General features: G+C 35.2%; 1 protein-coding gene across 3 annotated transcripts in view; it reads right to left on the bottom strand.

Moving 5' to 3' along the window:
• Window positions 1–20,317, bottom strand: part of LOC149822073 (putative acyl-activating enzyme 19) — a 98,626-nt gene that overhangs the window by 56,686 nt on the left and 21,623 nt on the right. For all 3 annotated transcript variants that reach the window (XM_089981536.1, XM_089981535.1, XM_089981537.1), the window contains exons 3-5: window positions 17,335–17,531; window positions 14,026–14,229; window positions 10,761–11,534 (exon numbers count right to left, since the gene is read on the bottom strand). In XM_089981536.1, coding sequence (XP_089837662.1) covers window positions 10,761–11,534; window positions 14,026–14,229; window positions 17,335–17,531 — 1,175 coding nt within the window. The remainder of the gene's footprint in view (window positions 1–10,760; window positions 11,535–14,025; window positions 14,230–17,334; window positions 17,532–20,317) is intronic.

Below are 20,317 nucleotides of genomic sequence, written 5' to 3'. Positions count from 1 at the left end.
CCCATGCTTACCTACGCCGCAGACGTACGAGGACCCGCAACCCCTCAAGGTAGGAGAATGTTGCATAAAAGGACAATGAACGGACAAATGCTAAAATAAGAAAAGATAATTAAAAATATAAAGAAAGAGTTAATTATACATGTATATGTATAAAAATATATACGTATGTCTTTTAACTCAAGGACGCGGTTTCACGATCCTTGTCATCGTTACTTTCCCCGCACTTTACTTTTTTGTTGTCGTCGAGCTATATGTGCCTAGGCTTTTACTTTCTGCTTTTTATTTTAGTACTTTCCTTTATGTTGCCCTGCGCTTTATGCGCCATAGCTTTTTACTTTCTTTCCTGTTGTTGTTGCGCTTTATGTGCCCAGGCTTTTGTTTCGTATTTACTTTCTGCTTTTAATTTCTGTATTTTCCTTTTTGTTGCCCCGCGCTTTATGCGCCACGGCTTTTACTTTTTATCGCTTTTAATTTTTGCACTTTTCTTTTTGTTGCCCCGCGCTTTATGCGCCAAGGCTTTTCTTTCTGACCTTTCTGGTTTTTACATTGTTGATACTCTTCTACTTTGTGTATTACTTGCTTGCATGTTTGTTTAGCCGAGGTACGGTTTCGTACCTCGTGCACTATTTTGCGTATTTGCTTGCTTGTTTAGCTGAGGTACGATTTCGTACATTGTGCAGTGCTTTGGATATTCACTTGCTTGCGTGTTTGTTTGGCATAGGCATGGTTTTGTATCTCGTGCAGTGCCTTGAGTATTCTCGTACTTGCTTGGTTGATTAGCTGAGGTATTGTTTTGTACCTTGTGCACGGCCTACGAGGTTTTGCGCTCGACACACAGTTTTGTACTTTGGGGATCAATCGCACTTTATCGTCGCACTATATTGTGCACGAGTCCGCTTCTGCTGACTTGCACTTAGGTGCAGCTTTAAGTGTATTTCTTTTCGTTCATTTGTGCTAAAAGACATGATGCACAATTATGCACTTTGGTTCTCCAAAAAGGATGAGGTTTAGGCACAAACCTATTTTCAAAATATATAGTTTTGTAAAGCAGATTTCTAAAGTCTTTTGCAAGATAGCGGCTGGATCTCTCAAATCGATGTATTTGAGAGAAGTGTTCTACAGCTTCAGTTCATGTTTTCGATGCAACTCGGATGACCCCGTTTAGAGGCATGTGCATAGGATGGGCGAAGGTTCTACTGAAGAACATGCGTCATCGCTAGGCCGTTGCTACATCACCTCTGATGTGAGACCTAGTTATTGGGTTTTCTGGCCAAACTAAGATAGTTGGCGCATTTCCTTCCTTCGCGAGATTATTGCTGACGGATTTGCTTTGAGAAATCCATGCCCCTCTCCTCATAATCGTACTTTTAGTCATGTACGATATGTTTAGTCTACGAGGACTAGGATGAGAGGTTTGTGGTAACCTCGAAATATGTTTTGGAACTTTATGGTAATCATGTAACCTTGATATTCGCCTAACAGGCAAGAAGCTCGTGACGGTCTAAAGGACCAGAGTATGGCAACTTTGAACTTGAATGGTTACATCGTGTACTTTGGCAAAGCAATGTTGTGGGGATTTTCTTTGAGAAATTCATACCCGTCTCATCGTGGTTGTACTTTTGAACAGGTATGTTGCGTACTACGATGAGTAGGATAAGAGGTCTGTGTCTACCTCGAATGTGCATGGCATGTGTTTGAGACCACAAAATTGTAATATTTTCACCCTCACATTTAGTTGATCCCTTTTATCATGGTTGTACTTTTGAACAAGTACGTTGCGTATTGCGATAAGTAGGATGAGAGGTGTGTGGTTGCCTCGAACGTGCAATGACAAGTATAATTCACATAATGGTGACGTTGTGCCTTCACTGGCAAGATGCTCGAGTGAGTCAAAAGACCAAAGCATGTAGAACGGGACGGCGGTTAAGAAACCCCCGTCGTGCCCGTTCGGAACGGTTCATCAAGAGAGAGGATGGATTGTACAAAACTCTGATGGATATGCCATTAATGGTTATTTCAAGCAAATGACTCGGCTTCCCCAGTCATCAGAGTTAGAGAAAATGCTACAAAAGATAGCTTTCAGGTCACTTCTGTAGAAGTTCGAATGCATCCGCGGGCCACTTATGCCTTAAGGGATTTACTCTCTTGGTCATTGGTCATCCCCTTAGGAGCGGACCCCGTCAGTCATTGAGGATATCATAAAATACATAACATAATAAACCCCTAGATCGATCTCGATTGTTTCTACGTTTTGTGTCTTGTGCGTACCCACAATGGCCAGCTAATAATCAAAACAAAATATAACTTACTCACATTATTATGAGATGTGTGTGTTGTGACGTGAATTGCTTGTTTGCTCTGTAGTTCAACGTACTACTCGTTGAACTATGCACGTCTATTATGGCGTTGCTCTAGTTGGTTGAACTGCTTACGCAGTTCTTTGCTAGTAATAACTAGCTGCTCGTACTAGTTAAATGCTTATGATAATAGTATTATGCTAGTTGCAATATATTAGCATGTGACCTGGTTGAACTACTTGGTGCTTGTTGTAATGTAGCACTTGTTGGCTTGAGTCTCTTATGACGAATGTGATTGCTTACAGCTCGTAATCTACGAACTGTTTACAAATAGGACTAACGTAGTTGTTTGTCTTATAAGTTACCCACATCTTGTGATTAATATATAATTGTTGTTGTGTGATTGCTTATCGCGCGTAGCTTATAAACCGCTTGTGCAATAGCTTGCACCTTATGATTAATGTAGTTATTTGCCGGTAGGCTCAAGAATTCAGTGGTAATTGTATGCATTGTGAGCTCTGTTATGAATGTCTATCTTATTCAGTTACTCGGCTTACTATACTGCTTAGTGGAGTTAGTTACTCTCTACCTGTAGAGTTAGTTAGACTGTTATAGTTGTGTAATTTGCTTGTTTAGCACTTTGGTCATTATTGCTCTCGTATTTAGCTATTTGTTTTACTGAAGTTTTGTTTGTCATACTCGACAGCATGCATGGTTAGTTATGCTAGTTTTGTTTCTCCTGTTTAGTTTAGTAATTATCTTGCTTATTGTAGTCTTTGTTCCTTCTTATCTTTTGCACCCCTACTAGTTTTTCGCGAAACTGACCTATTTCATGGGTAGGTGGTGAACAGAATGATATAGCTTGTGATGGCACGATGACGTGATGAAATCAAGATGAAGCTATTTCCCTGACGTTTTGCTCCTAAAGACATTTTGGTAAAATTGGTAATAAGAGTATCTTTGAAAGTCTCTTTTTAATTAAACTATATTATAAAACCTCCTTTATTTGTTTTAATAAATATAATGAGTTGCAAATCTGTTGTACAATTCCTAATTATTGAAACTGCATTTTGAAACCATCTGCTTTCAATGGTGGTACGGAATTCGAAAATGAAAGTTTGCGTTGTAATGCGCCAAAAGTCAATTGACTTGTTATTTCAAAAACCCTGTTCTTCGCTGAATTATTATCTGATAAACGAATGATTTCAAAGGTTTTCCAAATTCTTCTAAAGGTTACAAGTCCTGGATTTTGGGGCATTACATAAAAACTTTCACACTTTTTAAAAAATAACAATGGTGGAGGAAAAAAAATTGTTTGTCACTATTGTAATAAAACGGGACATCTTAAACCCGATTGTCCTAAGCTTAAAAAGAAGGTGACTTCCATTTGAGATAATTCAATCAATTCAAGTGAAGAATCAAGAAGATATAGAGACATAAAGGACTCCATTGCTTAACTTATGGAAAATCTCTAACAATTCATGAGAAACAACTATTCCACACTTTCTACCTCCGTTGTCGTGGTCTTATCAACTCTCAGTATGTCCTCTTGGATCTTTGATTCGGGTGCCTCATTTCATAAGACTTCAAATGCATCTCTTTTATCTAAACCAAACCTTAATTCTTTTAAATCATTTGTTTTCACGGCCAATAGAACATCATTAGATGTTAAAGAAATGGGAAACCTTTAAAAAAATTAAGCAAACCTAAAGAAATTTATTTTTCAAAAATTAAAATCATTCCAAAACTTAAATTTTTTTCTTTATTTCTCAAATAACCAATTTTGGATGAATTGTCTTTTTTCACCTACCAATTGTTATGTGCAGGATCTACGGTCCGAGAAGCGGATTAGGTAAAGGCCATAGAAGAGGAGACCTATGTTATATAGATTTTTTGTCCTTGTCATCCAAATCATTTTATAATCATGTTCAATATAAAGATGTCACTTGGCAAAAAAAAAGCTTAGTCATCCTAGTGTCTCTAAGTTGTATCTTTTTCATTTTTTGAAAAAATATATAATGAAAAAGAGTTTACATACAATGATTGTATTTTTGAAAAAATGCATTATCTTCCTTATCCACATAGCAACTTTGTTTCTAAGAGACCATTTGAATTAGTGCATTCGGATGTACGGAGACCGACACCCGTTATGTCTAAAGGAGGATATTCATATTATGTTGTCTTTATTGATAATTTCACTAGATACACTTGGGTTTACTTTATTAAAAACAAATATGATGCTTTTTCTATTTTTAGATAATTGCATATCCTTATTCAAAATCAATTTCAAAACAATATACAATTTTTAAATCTGATTCCGAAGGAGAATACATGTCAAATGAATTTCAAAACTACCTTAAATAAAACGGCATTATTCATCAAAGATCTTGTCCTAAAACTCCCCAACAAAATGGCCTTGCCGAAAGAAAACATAGTCATCTTATTGAAACAACAAGAACTCTTCTTATTTCTAAAAATATTCCAAAGAACTTTTGGGCCAAAGTTGTTCTTTCCGCAATTTATAGTATAAATAGGATGTCATCCTCATCCATAAAAATGTTTCTCCCTTTAAAAAAATATTCAAAATATCTTCATATTTCAAAAGATTAAGAATTTTTTGTTGTAAATGCTTTGTTCTTTTTCAAGGACAAGATAAACTTTCACCAAAAGCTCTTAAATGTGCTTTTATTGGCTATGGTAAAAATCAAAAGGGATATAGGTGTTAGGATGTTAAAAATAACAAGCTTTATATCACAAGAAATGTGACTTTTCTTGAAGAACAAAATGGATTTGAATCTCAAAAACCCAAGGAAGATGTTGATTATTCTTTTCTCTTTGATTTATTACCTAGAAATGAGTCTAAAGATTCTAATGATACTATTTATAATAATGTTTGTGAAGACAATTTTCATCAAAATGATGAATTGCTTCATCAAAATGATAATTCTCCTAATGAGAATCCCAATGATATCCATGTGCATACTCGGCGAGAGGGAAATGAACATCAAAATGCTTTTAACATGTACTCACAAAACATTTCCTTAGAAGACCAAGTAAAAGAATCCTTGCCTAGGCGATGTAGGAGTAGTAGACCTAAAAAATTTGTCATATGATTCCTTTTCCCCAAATTATAGAACTTGTCTAATGATAATCAACTTCTATCACGAGCCTTTCAATTTTAAAGAAGCCAAGCAACATCGGCATTGAATTGATGCTATGAAACCTGAATTAGAAACATTCAACAAAGCTAACACTTGGGCAATTATAAGTCTCCCATTATGAAAAAAGGCTATTGGATGTAGATAGGTTTATAAAGTCAAAACTAAGACTCATGAGTCATTAGAAATATACAAAGCTAAGTTAGTTGCTAAAGGATATACACAAGAATATGGATTTGATTATTAGGAAACCTTTATTTCGGTTGCTAGGATGACTAATGTAAGAACTTTAATAGCATTAGCATCTATTAAACAATGGTCTATATACCAATTAGACATCAAAAATGTTTTTTTAGATAGGGACCTATCAAAAGAAGTCTACATGGATCCTCCGCGGAGCCTTGAGATTGAGAAAGAAAAAAAAAATTAAACTTACTAAAGCTCTATATGGTCTTAAACAAGCTTCAAAAACTTGGTATGATCACTTTAGTAAAGTTGTTCTTGATAGTGGTTTTACTTTTTGTTATATTGATAATGTTCTTTTTGTTAAGAATGTAGGTGATCACATAATTATTTTATTGTTATATGTTAATGATATGATCATCACTGGGAATGATAAAAAGGGCATTGAGTTTATTAAAAATGTTTTTAAAATAATTTTGGTGTCTGACATGGGATTTCTAAGGTATTTTTTAGGGATTGAAATTGCATATTCTCCTCGAGGATATGTTATGTCTCAAATGAAGCTTGCATCAAATATTATTGCTAAGTTTGGCTTAACTGATGAAAAGAAAATAAAAACTTCAGAAGTAATCAATGCTAAGATGAGAGTCAATTATGGACCTCCTTTAGAAGATCTCACTCCTTATCGTCAATTAATCGGAACTCTAGCATATTTGTCTATTACCAAGTCATACATTGCTCATGTTGTACACAATGCAAGTCAGTTCCAAAATGCTCTTAACATGGCAGCTGTCATGCAAATTATCAGTTATCTGAAGGAAACCATAACAAAAAGGTTATTCTTATCCTCTTCATCTCTAAATTTAATTGCTTATACTGACTTTGATTTGGGTGGAAACCCCACCACAGGTTGTGTTTTTTTTTGGAGAATCGTTAATTTCTTGGAGATGTAAGCAGCAGAAGGTTTCGCTATCTTCCACAGAAGCCGAGTATAGGGCAATGGCCACCACTACAACTAAACTTTCTTGGTTAAGAAGTTTGCTTAAAGATATAGGAGTTATCGCTATTCCTTCGAAGTTATGTTGTGACAACAAAAGTGTCATCTACATTGCTAGCAAGCATACATTTCATGAACGGACAAAGAACATTGAGATGGATTGGCATTATGTTCAAGATGAGTTTTTACGGGGCACTATTGAACTCTCATACGTCACTTCAAAGTACTAGCTTGTAGATTTTTTTACCAAAGCTTTACCATTCCCTAGATTCTCGTTTCTTCTAAGCAAACTTTCGATGATCTCACCGTCATTTTTTAAGGGGGGGGATGTTAATATATATATATATATATATATATATATATATATATATATATATATATATATATATATATATATATATATATATATTTCCCTTAATCCTTTGTAATCCCCACTAGGGGCAATTTAGTCTTTTCGTTTTCGTATAAAATGTGTCTAATAGAGTTATTTTTTTGTTCTTTTTATTTTTATTTTTTATGATTTCATTAAATAATACAAAAGGGGCCCTCATTAGAGTCGTTGGGATACCCCCAACGGTCACAAAATGTGACCGTTTGGGGGCTCCCAATGACTCTATGGGTCCCTTTTTGTTAATAAAATATGGGGTCTTCGCCCCATCTCTCCTTAATGCTTTTTCAAGAATTTCAATAATAAATTCTTTATTATTTTAAAGTTCTCTCCTCTTCCTTGTGTGTGTGTTTGGTGTTTGCCTTTTGTAGCATATTGTATCTTGTCCATTAGAGACATTGTGTGTAAGATCCGTGAAAAAAAATGGATCTGGATCCAGACCCAACCCCCCCCCCCCCCCCCCCCGGTGCTTCTATTTAAGCACGAAGGGAGGGTTCCCTTTATACGCTCGGGAGCCCCCTCTTTCGTCTCTCTCGTTCTCTCCCTGAGTGACCCCGACCCCGATCCTTACCGACACACCTCACCCGAGCCCCTCCTCACGTCGGCAGTAGCAGACTCTCTCCCCGGTTCCCTCTCTCCCCCTGTGTTTGCCCCCTCTCCTTCCATCTATTGATGTAAATCCTTACCGACACACCTCTAATTTTTGGCTCATAAAAAAATAAGATCTTTATATTTTAGACTTTAGAGATGAAGATTAGCATATAAGAGTCGTAAGACGTTGGTTACATATGATGTTTTTAGTTATCATGAACTTCCAACAGTTTAATTATGACTTATGACATTTTAGTATGACTTGGATATAAACTTAATATTGTTAAGGCTTTAATTGTGTTTAAATTATGTAGTTGCCTATTTGCCTTTTATTTACATTGAGCAGGTTGGTTGGTTTATTCAATTGTTCATTTCTTCTTTTTATTTGGCTATTGCTTATATTATGTCTATTGATGTTAATTTTTTTATATACATGATTTTATTTTTTGTATATTATTTATTCACATTGTTAGTTGTATGGTTTGGTTATTCAATTGTTCATTTATTCTTAGTTTTTTTAGCAGGTTATTAGTTGTATGGTTTGTTTATTCAAATTCAATTGTTCATTTTTTTTTTCATTTGTCTATTGCTTATATTATGTCTATTGTTGACTTGTTAATTTTTTTGTATACATGATTTTATTTTTTGCATATTGTTCATTCACGTTGTTAGTGGTATGGTTTGTTCATTTAATTGTTTATTTATTCTTTATTTTTTTGAGCAGATTATTTAATATAATTGCTTTACAATATTCGCCGACATGTTATGTTTTGTCTATTGCTTATTGTTGATGATTTTAGGTTGTATACATGTTTGTTATTAATTTTAGCAGTTTGTTTACATATTTTGTGTTTTTTTATTTGGGGTACCTCCTAGCCTTTTTAGGGACTTACCACCTAGCACCATTGACAACTAAGGTTTTCAGCATATTTCTCATATGACCGCATGTATCACTTTTCTTGCTAAAGCAATTGATTTAACCTTAGTTGTTCTACAACCACAAAAAGTCACATTCAATCATTTAAAAAACAAGAAATGGTTAAAGTATCATTTTAAAGAGTCGGCAGAACTTGCTAAAGTTACTTATTTAGTCCTAACTATAATACAACTACAAAAAGTGACATTTAGTCATTTGAAAAAAAAAAGAAATGATTAAAATGTCATTTCAATAAGTCAACTGGAGTCAAATGATAAAAAAGTAGCCTAAAGCAGTAGTATGAGCAATATGCTGAAACTTAGGGACCTGTTTGAAAAGTTTTTAAACATAGGCGATTAAACATAATTTTGTCAAAGGTTAGACAATTAAACATAAAATTCCCATATCTATATAGGGTAATACATTTGTGCTAAATGAAACATGCTAAATGGGTTTTTCAGCTTTTCCAGTGTTTTTTTCACGGTTCTAACCCCATAAATGTGTTGGGCATGCTCCATTTACTAGGAATCCACACCTGGATCATGTGTTTCCTATGAAAAAAATGATATTTGGAGCCTCAAAATTTTACAAAGATTTTTGACCTCCGAACCTTATAGAAACCCACCCATGTGTCAGAATCAAGTGCTTCAAGAGTTGATCCCTATAAAATCAAGTACATAGATCACATCTGTACGGTCAGAATTTAAAAATAAAATGAAAAAGGCCTGAAAACCCCATTTAGCATGTTTCATTTAGCATATTTCATTTAGCACAGTTGTATTATCCTATATATATATATATATATAGAGAGAGAGAGAGAGAGTGAGGTGACAGGAGGAGGGAGGAGGAAGAATGAGAAAAGAGAGATGGAGTGCCTCCCCAGAACTCAGGTTGTAATCGTCAGGGCCACCATGGAGGTCAAGACAAGGTGCTCTCTCTCTCTCTCCACGAGCATGTGTTTTTCCTCCCTCACCCCCAACCTCTCCTTTTTAACTTTTCTTCAATGTGGATAAATATGGACCCGGTCAGAGTTGATTGAGTCCAGTTTTAGACCAAAATAGGCCTGGATGTGGTTGATCGCACCCAATATAGTCCATGTCATGTCGTTGTGTCTGGTGTCACACCCACATTGCACCGTCTATTAAGTGCTTCCATCTATGTAACATGGGTACTTTCACAAGGGTGTTGTACCCATGCGTCACCAGTACTAGTACTGGCACTTCATGGTATGCGTCAGACTACTTTCAGATCTGACCCTATCCAGTCCCAACTCATTAACTATTATATATATACAGACACATGCATATGTATGTATGTATGTATGTATACACTCGTATATATACACACACACACACTTTGCAAAAAAAATATGCATATATATAGATGTATGTATATAGTTGTACACCCATACCGATACTTCAGAAATTAATGTGTCATATCCAACATACAACACCTGTATCTATATGACGTAGATTAAATGCCCTTTAAGATAATGGAGGTCAAAAGGTACTAGTTCAAATATTAAAAAGGTACCATATATCAGAATATCTCTTAGGTGCCACCAGAACTTGTGACTAGAGAATAGATGCAAAGTGGATAGGCAGAGCCTTCAGATGCTAATAAGGCACCATAGAACGGAATAGCTACAGGTGCCAACAGAACTTATGACAAGACTTGGTACAAAGCGGATTGGCAGAGTTTTACCATCTTAAATAAGGGTTTTTGTATTGAAATCATTTTGGTTGTCATCCACCAGCTTGCCAATCTATTTAAAAAACAAGGACTTTAAAAATGAATTAAAACTTCCGCAATTAAACTGTGACATGCTCAAAAACAGTATACAAATAGCTGACTTTGGTAAAATGAAGCTAAGAGAAAAACTCTGGTTTCAGTGTGACTCTTTAAGAACAGAGAAATACTAACTCTGGTACTTTAGCATCGCAGTGTCTAATACTGGATGTAAGGTGTCAGCAAGATAGATCATGAATACTCATGAATAATGGGGTACAAGATACAGTTCAAAGACAAAAAATCAACATACAAAACAGAAACAAGTGAATCTCAAATTAATGCAAGTAAAAAAGAATGTAAAAGTCAAGCCCTAAAATTACCTAACCAATAAGGAGCAAATAAACAACAATGTTAACAGTTTTAGACATTCTTTACAAACAAGAAAAGTCAAAATTGTAGACCAGTATCAAATGTGATCAATGAAGAAGCAGGGCAAAACCTCTTTAACAATTTCTAGACCATTATTGTGAAGATCAAGTCCATAATCGGTTCTGTGCCTTTTCTTGCTCAAAGTTGATTCTGACAACAAAGCATAGTCTACTTTTCCAGAAGAAGTCAGAGGAAATGACCTAAGAAATAGAATCTGTGCTGGGATCATTCCTGATGGAAGTCTTTCTGCCAACCAATTTTTGAAGGACAAAGCCAATCTTTCATAACCACCATACTTGTGATCATCATAGAACTGTTGAGCATCTGATATCAAGTCATCTTTTCCTTTCAATATTATGTGAGCTATAAGATGAGACTGCTCTTCATCTCTTGAATGAAAAGTTACAGCTGCATCAGACACATCAGGATGATCCCTCAAATTATCTTCCACCTCTTCCAGAGAAATGCGCTGCCCATGGATTTTTACTAGACGATCTTTTCTTCCCACAAAGACATAATCACCACTCTCAAGTCGTCTAGCAAAATCACCAGTTCTAAAGTAAATTTCTTCTATGATGTTTTGACCATGAACACCATGATAAATTTCATTGACAGGTCGCAAGTTGACAAAATCCAAAGATGTACTGGAAGAATCGAACAAGTATCCAATTGACATACATGCCCCACCAACAAAAATTTCACCTTCATCTGGTACATTTGGTTCTCCAATTAGCATTGTCTTACACCCAGGAATTGGCAGGCCAATGGGTACACTACTCAGCAACTGTGTCTCCAAAAGTTTTGGCAATTTTTTGCAATCAAAAAACATACAGTCACCAGATACCTGAGTTTCACAGCAAGACAAAAGAAAAAGAAAATTATTAATGGATGTCTGACAGTATCATACTAAAAAATATAGATACAACTGAAAGCTTTTCTGGTAACCTTGAATGTCAAGCACAACTGTAACAGCCAGAAGCATGTGTGTGCATGACACAGATCGTTTAGGCTTACGATTTCACAGAAGCACCAAAAGTATATATAGGAAGCTGGAACTTGGTTCTTCATCATCAAGCGATCATGCTACTTATATGAAGCCAACAATTATAACTGAAACTTTAGATTAGGAATAGCATATAACTAGAGCTGCACAACGAGCCGATCTAACTCATATGAGAGAATAAATGAGTAGAGCTTGAGCAAGGGCTCAAGCTCGGTTCACATAAATGAGCCGAGCTTGAACAGGCAATCAAGCTTGGTTAAGCTCAATTAGCTTGATTAAGATCAGTTCATATAGTGATATGAGGCATCAGTTTTCATATATGTACATATTCTATTAACTAAAAGAACAACAAAAAAGTTGCTACCTGACCGTTAAGGCGCTGGCCCTATACATGAGAGGTGGCCAGTTTGAATCCCACCCCTCCCCTGTTGTTTTAAAAAAAATTAAATTAAAGACTTAGTTGCTCACATCAAGCCAAGCCTAGCTCAAGCTCGACACAAGGTGGTTATGGATAAAGGGCATTCAAGCAAATTTTTTTAACGAGCCGAGCCTGGCTCATGTGCAGCCTTACAAATAACTAATTGTTGCAAGACATACAATGAACTTTTAGATGTGCCTTTCTAGGTACAAAGACCTGCTGGTAGCATCGATAAGCCACCTGTGAGACAATAAATGAAGGAAAATTTTCATTTATCGGCCAACCTTTTGCCCTTAATTTCAAATATGGGCCACACGTTTCTGAAATTCTAAATATGGACCAAACTTTTCGTAGAAACGGTCGAACAGGGACCTCATGTCAACATCCATCAAATTGGAAAATGTGAATCCTTTTTGGTTACTTGTATTGACCCTTGAAAATTGAAAAGTACTTGTTCATCCTCATAAAAAAGAAAAAGTACACAGTTTGAACTCTTAATAATGGTCACTATTTTAATTTGACGTATGATTTAATCTGAGCTAAAGGACAACAATAAATGTGGGCCCTTTTTTTACAGTTTTAGAAAAAGTTTGGTCCATATTGGGAATTTAAAAAATGTGTGACCTATATCTGGAATTAGGGGCAAAAGATTGGCCCCTAAATAGAATTTCCCCATAAATAAAACAAAATGCACACTCAACAATCACATCTAAAAAATCTAAAAGTTTGTCGAAAGCATAATGGATGCAAAAGACGATAAAAGAATGATATTTTTTAAAATGCATGCTTACTTTTATGGGCATTATAGGTCTTTTAAACTTGGAGAGAATTGAAAAGTCAAACACCTTTTCCAAAAAAGTAACTTTATGAATCTATCAAAATTACCTTATTGATCTCAAAAAGTAATCATGTATATTTAAAAAGGTCTTCTTTTAAAGGTATTTTAGTCATTTTAATAAGGTTGGATTAATCTAATGTTAAACACAAGTAATTTAATGTTAGATTAACCCTATATATATATAACAGATTTTATATATGTGTGTTCGTGTGTGTGTCAAAAAAACATGAAGACATGTAAACAAAAAAAAAAAAAAGAAGGAAAAAAGATAAAAAGGAAGAAAAAAAAGAAGAGTGGAGGGGCAAGATGAGGAAGAAGAAGAAATAAGAATGAAAAAAGAAAAGGGGAAAAATGAAGAAGAGGAAGAAAAAGAGAAGCCGGAGGGGTGAAAGGAGGGGGAAGAAGAAAAAGAGAAGAGAAAAAAGGTAAAAAAGAAAAACAAAATAAAAAGAAGAAGAAAATGAGAGAACAAAAAAAGAAAACATTTGGGGGCGGGAGGAAGAAGAAAACAAAAGGAGACAAAAAATTGAAAAATGACAATCATGTCCTTGCGGCCTAGGTGGGGACAACCTAGGCAGCCTAGATCGAAAAACAGGGCCCTCCCACCTAGACCCATAAGCCTAGGCGGTGGCCCTGTGCCTAGGCAGCCTAGGCAGAGCCTAGGTGCAGCTTTTTACAACTAAGTTCACTATTAATATTTTACATTAGGGTTAGACAAAAGATAAGTCTACCCTCATCAGAAATACAATATGACTATAATACATAAACCATGACAAATGACTAATATACCCTTTCAATACAAAATAAATGACAACAATACATGAACACGTCATTCCTAACAATATCAACATGATTTCATACGTATTAGATAAAAAAACTTTTTAAGGAAACAATACCAAATGTCTCATATACATATATATACTCGCAGTATCTTTTGAAAATCCATGTCACGTACGTGCGTACCCATATCATTGTGACAGCATGCAAGTTGTGCAGCTTTTCTACAGTTGACATGCTCCAAATATATGACTGCTCAATAGTTTACATAAATGTGACTAAGTGAGGAGGAAGCTCACCTCAGTACTTCCATATAGATTTAAAATTGCAGTAGCTGGCAGCAGACCCTGTAGAATATGCCACAAAGACAAAGGAAAAACTTCTCCACTCAGCACCAAAACTTGTAAACACTTCTTCATCAGCCTCACACATGGACTGTGCAACGCAGGAAGCATTGTGCGGAGCAAGGAAGGAACAGCAGTCAGTCTTGTAACTGAATATGTCTGTAAACACCAGTAAAAAAAAATCTTGACAAGTTGCATGGTGACGCATAAGCAATTTAATGAGTGGATACTGAGGATGGTCCTAACATTCATGGGGAAAAGAGAAACCTCAGCTATTGTTTGTCCTAATTGTGCTCGGTGAAAAAAAACTCATATAAAAGAACAAATTTTTAAGACCATAAAACCAAATGGTTTTGTTCTACTTCATGCCCAAAAGTCTAGAAATTGCTTCATTCTTGCAAAAACATGATAATCTATATGTTCGTTCAGGAACTTGGAGTCAAATTTGTGACATCTTATACTGCTTAGAGAAACCGTCTGCACACAATATCATCAAGGACCAGCAAATATTGATTCACCATTTGGGTGAGCTGCATTACCTTATCTTATTGTAACCAGTGTCACAAGATGTGAAAGCTATACTTGTTTTTTTCTTTCTTGTTTAAATCCTACCCATTAGATCTGTATTTGTATAGTGAAGGCATTTTATAGTTTATACATATAGCTATTTCATTTTGGATATCATAGATTAATAATTTTTGTCCCTAAAATGTTGAGGGCTGAATCTCATGATGTCACATTGCACATGAGCTTCCTTCTGACAACTAAAACACAGTAAATCATTGCAGTTTTTCCAACATCTGTTCATGGTAATTTCAAGTTTTCATAGACTGACCTAGTAATTCTTTAAATAAATATGCATGCGCTGAGAGTTGCACAGCAGAAACCAATGAGAAAGTTCTGTTATGTCAAAACTAAGTGCCAACTAGGCAAAAACTGTTGCAAAGGATTTAAGCACTGGAACTCAAACTGCCCTTTTTGGAGAAGGGTGCAACCAGCAGTTCTACGAAAACTCAAGTAGGACTTCACCAAGACCCTTCCTAACTTGGAGTAGCACCATGTGAACCCATCCACATACGTAGATGACCTATATCATACCTAACTCTGCATGGGCATCTCCATGCCTGGAGTTTCCCCATTGAGAGCAAACACCTCCGTCTGACATTGCACACACCTGTTGTGATCCAGCAATCAGCCACTGAAGCTTTGTCATGTTGAACTGGAGGAAAATCGCTAAGGAGTAGGATTAGGTGAATAGTTAGATCCAGTTAAGTTCACAGGGTTGTCCAAAACCAAATTGAGTTCCATCACCTATTTGGATCTCAGTCCTCTCTTTAAATGTTTGTAATACCTCTACCCCAAGTTGTTAAGATGCTCTACCAACTGACCAAGTTTTAAACCAATTGGATGCTAATCTAACCCAAGAGGCAGTAAGAAATAGTCTGCCACTTAGACTGACCAAATTTATTGTCAAAGGGAAATGTTGTGTTGTTTCATTTGTTTATAGAATAGCACAAATCCCTAATCGTCTCAAAGCTATCAGCAGCAATATTCCTCCACCTATGTCCTTTACTACAGCTGTTAGAGTGCCATAAAACTTCTTGTTAGCAATGTACCTAGGTGTTCAGAAGTTTACTTGTTTTTTTGTTTGGTCACATACTTCTTTGATCTAATTTAGTAATAGGTTGGGTTAGTATAACATTGGGTTTAATCTGGCTAGATCCTTCAGAGTTGTTTGACTGGGATAAGTTATCTACTAGGGTTAGCTTGCTTAGTATTTAAGTGATCATTGTCGGGAGATTAGAGGGTTGTGAATTACTGCCATTGACCTTTGGAGGTTCCATCTCCGCCGAAGAGAAGTTCTAGACCCTAGCCAGCTAAGACGGCCAGATTGCCTAGGTGTGACATGCCTGGGTCGTTTGGAACTGCACCCAGGCAGGGTGTCCTTGGTGGGGCGCAGATTTTTGCAGTCCTAACACTTCCCAATGATCTTTAACTTACAAGCTAAGTCAAAATATCACCGAGATTTTGAAAATATTGCGATATTATCACGAATTAATCACAAAACATGATGAACCTGATAAAATCGCGAGATTTTCAAAATCTTGCTTAATTATTTTCTCTCACAATATTATCGCGATTTTAAGGCAGTCCCCTAAAAGCAACCCAAGGAATAATTTTTAAGGAAGGGTATTCTTGTACCCCTGCCTTTTTTGAAAAATACAATGTGCTGATGACATTGATAGTCCACGTGAACAGCCCGTTTATTGTACCCCTCAAAGAAGAGGGAGGCAAAATTCTTAAATAAAGGTGGGAGGAACGAGTGTTCCTCCCTCCTCTTCGATATGGAACTATCTTCTGTCCCTTTACAAGCCATATACCTCATAACATGCATGTTACTCTCTTACCTTCCACCTTAGAGTGCGATTTTTTTTGCATATTTTGGTGTTTGTATTAATGAAATATTTTATAATCCACCGATAAAGTGCACTTAAATAAATTATTTTAAAAAAGTTTTCATATTATTTTTATGATATATTTTTATAATAATTTTTTAGAACATATGTTTTCCCGACATTTTTCCCAAAAAAACAAAAATTTTCAAATCTCCCGAGAAATTCCTTCACTAAGAAATTGCCAAGAATGACATTTGTGACTATGCTTACAAAGCATGCTAAACACATGGATATAGAAAGGTTGCCTGATATCCCATGACAAGCTAGAAAGGATCAGATTGACAGATTGAATAGGGAAGGGAGAGGAGTAAATTTTATGAACGCAAGAACATGCTTGCTGTTGTCACTTGTGTTCAATGTGAACTACTCAGCACTAAATTGTGTATTTTTGTGCAGTGTAAGGAGCATGAGAATTTGTTTCTTGTGCAGACTTGTCTAATTGCAATAATAGATACCCACCTATACGATGTGCATCGTTCTAGGGTTTAAGTACCAATTAAAATTAATTTTCAAATTCAAGTATTCCCCATACTTTTTCTATCAATGTATCCAAACCCATTTCACAAGAGCCAATCAATAAAATAGCCTCAAGATGACAATCAGGTTGATCATTCTATAATCATTTTGATGATGCATGTTAAAAATGAAGTACTATTAGAATCTTTTTTTAAATGTATTAATTTTAGCCAAATAAACCCTCCAGCACATGCCACATGCTAAGCATGAGATATCAGAAACCAGAAGTGAATGTGGCAAATAAGATGATGGTAATTGAGAAAAAAAAGTATATACAGGATAAAGATAGTACCTTCACAAGACCAATTAGATAGAAAGGATCGGACTTTGACTTGTTTGGAAAAGGTACTATCAATGGGCAAGATGCAAGAACTGCACCCAGAACCTCTTGTAAATGGTCAATAAAACTGATTGAAGTCTTGAACAGTAGGACATCTTTCGAATGTACAGGAACTAATGTGTGCATCCACAAGAAGCGATTTAAAAGGCCTAAACATACCCATCAACATAGTAGAATCAAAATACTATCATCATAGAGTAGCACAAGCTATAAATGATACAAAGATTGATATTACAGAGCACAATGTTAAAATAGCATGTATACATATACGTATATATATAATCTGATTTTGAAGTCAGGAGTATTTTGGTCTTTTTCCCCTTGTAAGAGGCACTGTTCATTAGAAACAGTTTTTCATTTCTTATTTCTTATTTCTTATTTTTATATTTTTGTCATTAATTAAATAGAGCAAGGGCTCTACGGTCATTTGATCATAGAATCGTTGGGGAGTTGAGCTCCCAATGCTCTCTCTCGTGTTTGTGTATAAATAGAGGGGTTTGTCTCCTTTGATTTAATTATTGCTTTTGCTTAAGTATTTGATCAATAAATTAGATTTTTTATATTTGTTGTAGTAATTGTTGGCTTTTGTATTGTCCCATAGTGGACTTGTGCATATGCACCTTGCCTTTATGATCTTATAAGCCCTTAGAGGCTCTTGTTTTGTATTTTCACATATTTCATTACATGGTATCAGAGTTATAGTGTTCTTGGACATTTGAAGTGTGACCATCACGTGATCGTATTCGTGAGGAAGTGCTCGTGTGATTGTGGGGATTGTGGTGCCCAAGAAGACTTGTTTTTCTATATCTTTCTCTCTCTCTTCTAATCTTTCTCATGGAGCACAATTCCAATATTGGTCTATCATTCAAATTAAATGGATCAAACTACATGGTGTGGGCCTCGGTATGTATCTTAAATCTTTATATATATATGATTATTTTTTAGTTGTCTATCTTTAAAAGGTATTTATGATATATTTTTTAAATTTTATTTGAAATATTATGGTTATTTTTTGGGTATGTAAAATGTTTTTTTTTAAATCAATTGGAATTAGAGTTTGTGAAAATTCTTTTAATGAAATATTGTTTCATTGGTTCTTGTGCATGTTTGAATGGCCCTTGTGCTTGTGTTTTGGCATTAACTCATAAGTAATCTATTTTTGATCTCTTTATAGTAAGTTCTTCATTTTATTATTACTCTTTAATACAAAAATATATATTTTTATGCTCTCCTATATGCCCCTTATAGGATTTGTGTACGTGTTCATTCAAAGTATATATATTTATTTTGAGAATTTTTTTAACACCTTATGATTATTGATGACTTTATGCATGTATCAAAGCATGTTATTTGAATTCTATGTGGTGCTTTCATTGAGATGTGCTCCTTAATTTTTTAAAATATTGTATGTTTTATATCTTGAGTCATCATGACTTAGTTCATTAGTCATGCCATGGATGTTTTGTATGCTCTCATGAGATTTCTCTATCAGCATATCATCTACATATTTATGTGTCTTGCACATATATCTATGTATGTTTTATGTGCCATTAATGATTGTGGCATGAACGTTTGACCTTGAGATATTTCTCTATTAAAGAATATATCATGTGTATGTTTTTGGATTTGTATATATGGCTTGTGTTCATTCCTCCTTGTGATTAGTATAATTTTGGATTAATGAGTTGAAAATGCTTCTTGCATATGTTAAACATCAATAAAATATTATTTTTATATTTTGAGTGAGCCTTTTTTGGGGCTTTTTGTGTGTTCACTTTGGTGATTTGGTGGACTTTGTTGTGGCTCTTTTTGTGTGTCCACTTTGGTGATTTGGTGGACTTTGTTGGAGGCTCACATTTCTCATATTATCATCAATGAAATATTATTTTGTTTATGTTCTTGTGACCCCTTGTGTGGGCGTTTGTGATTATACCCCTTTGTGGGTTTGTGAGTGAATCCCATAGTAGGTTCCTTGTTGATGCTTGTCCACTTTTGTATCAATTTGGTGGACTCTTGTTGGTGACCTTTGAAGGCTTCCATATCTTCACTTGTTCTTAATGAAATTTTTTAAATTGTGTTCTTTGGTGTGTTCTCTTAGTGGCTTTGGTATGCCCTTAGTGGCCTTTGTGATTGTCCATTGGTGCACTCTTGTTCGTGACTGAAGACCTATTCATTAAAACATTTTTTTCTTTATTGGATTTAATTTGAAATTTTATTTTCAAATTGGCAAACCTCTTATTTGGAAGTATATTTCCGTAGGTTCTCTTGCCTTATGGTATTTGTCTTGTCTATCATCTTTTTTTTTTGCCTAGTTGTTGTTGGGTCAGAGTTAGCCATTGAGGTGAGTTATGTGTGCACCTCAAGTCATCTTATTATTCTAGACCATCAAGTTTATAAGTGTTGTGTTGACACTTGTATTTGTTAGAATTCTCCAAAATCGATAACCAAGAAGCTAAAGAGAGGAAAGAAAAATGAGGCTGCAACTAATCACGTTTTTCTATAGAGGAAAAATTGTGATCTCTTCCTTTTAATATAAAACACAAAACCTAATACACGGTTTTTACAAGTAACCCTAATAAGTTACAAGCATGTCCAATATATGTTGGACATGTTACACATATGTAGATTGGATCCGGTCCAGATCCGGATCCAATCTCAAATACAAATACAAACACACGGAAGATATCTGCCATGTCTAATAGTCCCCCTCAAGTTGTGTATTGACGTTATCAGTCGTTGATCGATATTAGAGAGACGAGAGTGAGAGAGAGAGAGAGGAGAAGAAGAAAAAAAAGAGAGGGAGAGAGTTCGGTTTATCATTAACCCTAATCACATATCTAAATAGGTGATTAGGTGGAACGAGATTACAAGTAGGCATACGTAATTATGCTAAATTACGTATGACCACCCCCAGATTTATGAATATTACTTTTAA

The sequence above is a fragment of the Nuphar pumila genome, chromosome 11, assembly GCF_984573655.1.
Source record: "Nuphar pumila chromosome 11, dmNupPumi1.hap1.1, whole genome shotgun sequence".
Classification (NCBI taxonomy): Eukaryota; Viridiplantae; Streptophyta; class Magnoliopsida; order Nymphaeales; family Nymphaeaceae; genus Nuphar; species Nuphar pumila.
Note: the sequence above shows the minus strand (reverse complement) of the source record. Positions and strands in the feature narration are given on the sequence as shown.